Source organism: Gymnoscopelus braueri (assembly GCF_963280865.1).
Source record: "Gymnoscopelus braueri genome assembly, chromosome: 2".
Classification (NCBI taxonomy): Eukaryota; Metazoa; Chordata; class Actinopteri; order Myctophiformes; family Myctophidae; genus Gymnoscopelus; species Gymnoscopelus braueri.
In genome coordinates, this window is record NC_137604.1 from 11,630,548 (window position 1) to 11,635,547 (window position 5,000).

At 43.1% G+C, this 5,000-nt stretch overlaps 1 protein-coding gene across 1 annotated transcript in view; it reads left to right on the top strand.

The window, feature by feature from the left end:
- The window catches only part of tusc3 (tumor suppressor candidate 3), a 185,183-nt gene that overhangs the window by 177,477 nt on the left and 2,706 nt on the right, over nt 1-5,000 (top strand). Inside the window, exon 9 of the mRNA XM_080447404.1 lies at nt 416-506. Coding sequence (XP_080303530.1) covers nt 416-506 — 91 coding nt within the window. The remainder of the gene's footprint in view (nt 1-415; nt 507-5,000) is intronic.

Below are 5,000 nucleotides of genomic sequence, written 5' to 3' on the forward strand. Positions count from 1 at the left end.
TTTTCAAATACATACTATTTTTGAAACATTTCTTGTATGGGGGTCCCTGGCACAAAACATGTTCAGATGGGGGTCCGTGGCCAAATACTTTATCAATTCGGGGGTCCTTGACAAGAAAACATTTGAGAACCAGTGCGCTGTAGTAGATAGGTGGAGTTATGGATGATTGTTTCCCCCTTGTGTGTGTGCGTGTGTGTGTGTGTGTGTGTGTGTGTGTGTGTGTGTGTGTGTGTGTGTGTGTGGGTGGGGGGGGGGGGGGGGCCGCGTGTTACTACAGTATGTTAACCTGATGTGGTACTTTAGTTTTAGTGATGCAGTGATGGTATATTTATTATCTTCTCTGTGTATTCTCTTTCTGTGTGCGTGTGCGTGTGCGTGTGTGTGTGTGTGTGTGTGTGTGTGTGTGTATGTGCAGTCATATGTCTGGTAGGTTTGGGTCTGGTGGTTTTCTTCTTCAGTTTCCTGCTCTCCATCTTCCGTTCCAAGTACCATGGCTACCCCTACAGGTAACTTTAGCAACCTTGCATCCACAGTACACACACACACACACGCACGCACGCACACGCACACACACACACACTGTCAGAAACTACCGACTGAACCGCGGGTAATTAACGAAGTGGATTGCTTGCCACTGGCCAGGTTTCTGGGAATATTTACCTCCCTGACACACATTCCGAGGGGTATATATTAGATTTAGTTTTCTGCCTCTAAGCCAAACGAAGCGTAGTATACCTGTGTGGTGTGAGTGGGATTGAAATGTTGTGTCAACAAAGCCAATCGATATTTAAAAGACAATGGTACCCCCGCTGCGTTGGGGAGAAGGTGTGAGAAGGTTGGAGCCCCGAAGGGAGACAGTGGCCAATGAAATCGCAGGAAAAAAGGTACATTTGACCTAAAGTCCGCTTGTGTTTTAGGTGGATTTTAAGCCATCGTGCAAGTGTTAACTGGTGCCACCCTTCGGCCATCATGTCCAAAAGGCTCTGTGCAAGAATTGCAGTCCCTTAGTTTGATTGGCTTAACAGCAGATTTGACAACTTGAACCCCAGCATCCTTATTGTAGCCGATTTACGAGTTCACAAATTTTGGCAAAGAGATTTGGTGTAGAGGGGGAAAAAAGACTGCATTCAAGTACAGTACAGTGCAACTCAGGTCTGATAGTATCTAAGTGGTCAACCACTTAAACTCTATATGGTTGACCGGAGTCCCTAAAACATAACTAATGTTTTTTAATAAGAGCACTAATATGAGCGTGCCAAAACACAAGCAGGAACTGCAACGACGCCTGCACAAATCAATGTGGTTAGGCATGCATGGCAACTGTTTGTATCATGTGTGATGTCAGACACACAGACCTGCGAGTGCACAGACGCGCAAAGGACAAACATTTCACCCTCCAGGATTCCATCCCGTTCCATCACGTTGACCCCTCCAGTCAAATGATGAGGAATGCACAGATCCCTCCAGCAGTCTGCCAGAAAATCATTAGCGATGTAACCAACCAGAAAGGAGACACAGACGAACCGAAGTCTTACAGTCATCAACAGTTTACCAAGACTTTAACTCAGCCAGAAGGAATAAGGACACATCAGCTGACTTACGTAGGAAGGAAAAAACACATCTGTAAAGAGTCTGGCAAGAGCTTCAGTCAGTTATTTAACCTGAAGGCTCACCAGCTTGTCCACACTGGAGAAAAGCCTTTCCACTGTAAACAGTGTAACAAGACTTTCACTCAGTTAGGTAGACTGAAGGCACACCAGCTTGTCCACTCTGGAGAAAAACCTTTCCAATGTAAACAGTGTGACAGGAGTTACAATCAATTAAGTAGCTTGAAGGAACACCAGCGTATCCACACTGGGGATAAACCTTATCTTTGTAAACAATGTGGCAAGACGTTCAATGCATCAACTACCCTGAAGAACCACCTGCGTTTCCACTCTGGAGAAAAAACCCTTCCAATGTTAACAGTGTGACAAGAGTTTCAGTCAGTTAGGTAGACTGAAGGCACACCAGCTTGTCCACACTGGAGAAAAGCCTTTCCACCGTTAACAGTGTGACAAGAGTTTCAGTGTATCATGTAACCTGAAGAGACACCAGCATATCCACTTGAGAGAAACCTTTCCACTGAAAATAGTGTGACAAAAGTTTCAGTCTATTAGTTGTGAAGGAACAAAAGCATATCCACACTCCACATTTATGTCTACCATAGGGTGCTGAAACAAACCAACACACGTGGTCTGTGTTGAATATACAGAGGATAAGGAATTTATATTGTTCTCTTAGGTATCCTATCTACACACAAGTTGTTGGGGCAGCAGGCAACGGCAGGAAAGAATGAGGATGGCTCTATTATGTTTTTTTTTCTTGTTTTCCCCAAACATATTTGCTAATATTCCAGATTTTTCAAAGGTACGGGTAAAATCCCTGTTTTTGCTGTCAGTGGGGTGACACTATTCCACTATTGATCTGGCTGTTAAAGAGTTAATGTGCACTGCTCTACATACTCTGACAACGGGTATTCCATAATCCAAGGGGTATGTATTCCCAACAGGCCTTGGCCTAATTTATGACAAGAACATAGCTGGGCACTCCAAAGTTTGAGATTGAGCACATTAATAAGAGCATGCCAAGACACAAGCAGGAACTGCAACAACGCTTGCACAAATCAACGTGGTTAGGCATGCATGGCAACTGTTTGCATCAGGTGTGATGTCAGACCAGAACTTTGGTCAGTCTATATAATGTGTGACAACTACATTAATGGTCAGTTTTCTTAGACAGAGACAGAAAGAGGGAACCAGACAGAGAAACCCAAACAGAGAAATCCAGACAGAGAGACCTGAAAGTGCACAGACGCGCAAATAAATATTTCACCCTCCTAGATTCCATCCCGTTCCATCACGTTGACCCCTCCTGTCAAATGATGAGCAATGCACAGATCCCTCTAGAAGTCTGCCAGAAAATCATTTGCGCTGTAACCAACCAGAAAGGAGACACAGACGGACCAAGGTCTTACAGTCATCAACCGTTTACCAAGACTTTAACTCAGCCAGAAGGAATAAGGACACATCAGCTGACTTGCACAGGAAGGAAAACCCACATCTGTAAACAGTGTGGCAAGAGTTTCAGTCAGTTAGTTAACCTGAAGACGCACCAGCTTGTCCACACTGGAGAAAAACCTTTCCACTGTAAACAGTGTGGCAAGAGTTTCAGTAGGAATGATAACCTGAAGACACACCAGCTTGTCCACACTGGAGAAAAGCCTTTCCACTGTAAACATTGTAACAGGAGTTTCGGTCTGTTAGCTACCCTGAAGACACACCAGCGCATCCACACTGGAGAAAAACCTTACCTTTGTAAACATTGTGGCAAGAATTTCAAGGCATCAAGCAGCCTGAAGAACCACCTGGGTTTCCACTCTGGAGAAAAACCTATCCAATGTAAACGGTGTGACAAGAGTTACAGACTATTAAGTAGCTTGAAGAAACACCAGCGTATCCACACTGGAGATGAACCTTACCTTTGTAAACAATGTGGCAAGACGTTCAATGCACCAAGTACCCTGAAAACACACCTGCATATACACTCTGGAGAAAAACCATTCCAATGTAAGCAGTGTGGCAAGAGTTACAGTCAATCATGTAACCTGAGGAGACACCAGCAAATCCACACTGGAGAAAAACATTACCCCTGAAAATAGTGTGGCAAAAGTTTCAGTCTATTAGTTATGAAGTAACACAAGCATATTCAAACTCCACATTTCTGTCAACCAGATGGTGCTGAAACAAACCAACAAGCATGATCTTTGTTGAATGACCATACAGAGGAGAAGGAATACTTAAGTTTGTGTGTCTATTTTTCTGTCGGGGGTAATCTTGCAAACTACTGGCCCTCCGTTTAAAGTATCTCCACACATTTAAATTGTTTTACCTGTCAGGAGTTGAAAGCGTTAGAAATAGGGAGACTCCCGTGAGAATCTGGTGTGTTGATAGCAGTAATATTTTGTCCTGTACCTGTCCATGTTGTCAGTCTGCACCATGCACTGTCTGCAAAGAGGGGGGGGGGTCTCTCAGACAGTTAGACAGACTGGGGTTGGACAGATCCACTACCTAATCTACTGTCGATTGATGTTGTTCTCTTAAGTATCCTATCTACACACAAGTTGTTGGGGCAGCAGGCTAAAACAGCAGGAAAGAATGAGGATGGCTGTAGTGTGTTTGTTTTTTCTTGTTTTTTCTTGTTCGCCTCAAACACATTTGCTAGAAATTAGTTTGGGGCAAACACACACCTCTGTATGACCTGACAGTGCATCATGGTTTACATTGAACTCAGTTTCAGTCCTGCGATTTTGTCTTTTGTCTTTCCTGAAGCGTTAAAAACAGACTCTGGGTGCCTTGATTATTTATTTTATTTAATGTTTTTGTATTTGTTTGCCCCTCAAAAAACCTTGAAAGTTTACTGTCTATTCAAAAAGAAAAAAAAAACAATCAGAATCACCAAGGCTATGGTATAAGTATAATTACATTATAATTGTTATGACCCTATGGTCATATCTGTAATTTTCCTGTGAGGTGTTGCCCTGTGTATTTTTCCCCCCTCATTGGTGTGTGTGATTTAGTGGTGGTGAGTGACTGATTGAGCGCCAGCTGGTGTGAGTGGTGGCTGAGTGTGAGTGGTCTGTAGAAGGAATCTACTTCTGTAGCCTAAAGTAGTAGAGTCTGTAATAACTAGATGATGCATTGCGAGTATGTGGATTTACATAATTCCCAAGGATAAAAAATAAGTAATGTTTATCCTGGGAGGAAACTGTTTAGCTAGCTCTGTCTTGTAAGCAATGTATTCACTTTAAAAGATAACTTTTCCATGGATAAACTTGTCTAAACTAACCATGTCTGCAACTTTCAAATGAAGTATTGAGCCATGAAGCAGGTAGGATGCACTTGTGTTGCTATGGTAACCATGCAGAATAGTTTAGGGCAGAATCTCAGAAAATGTGCTCA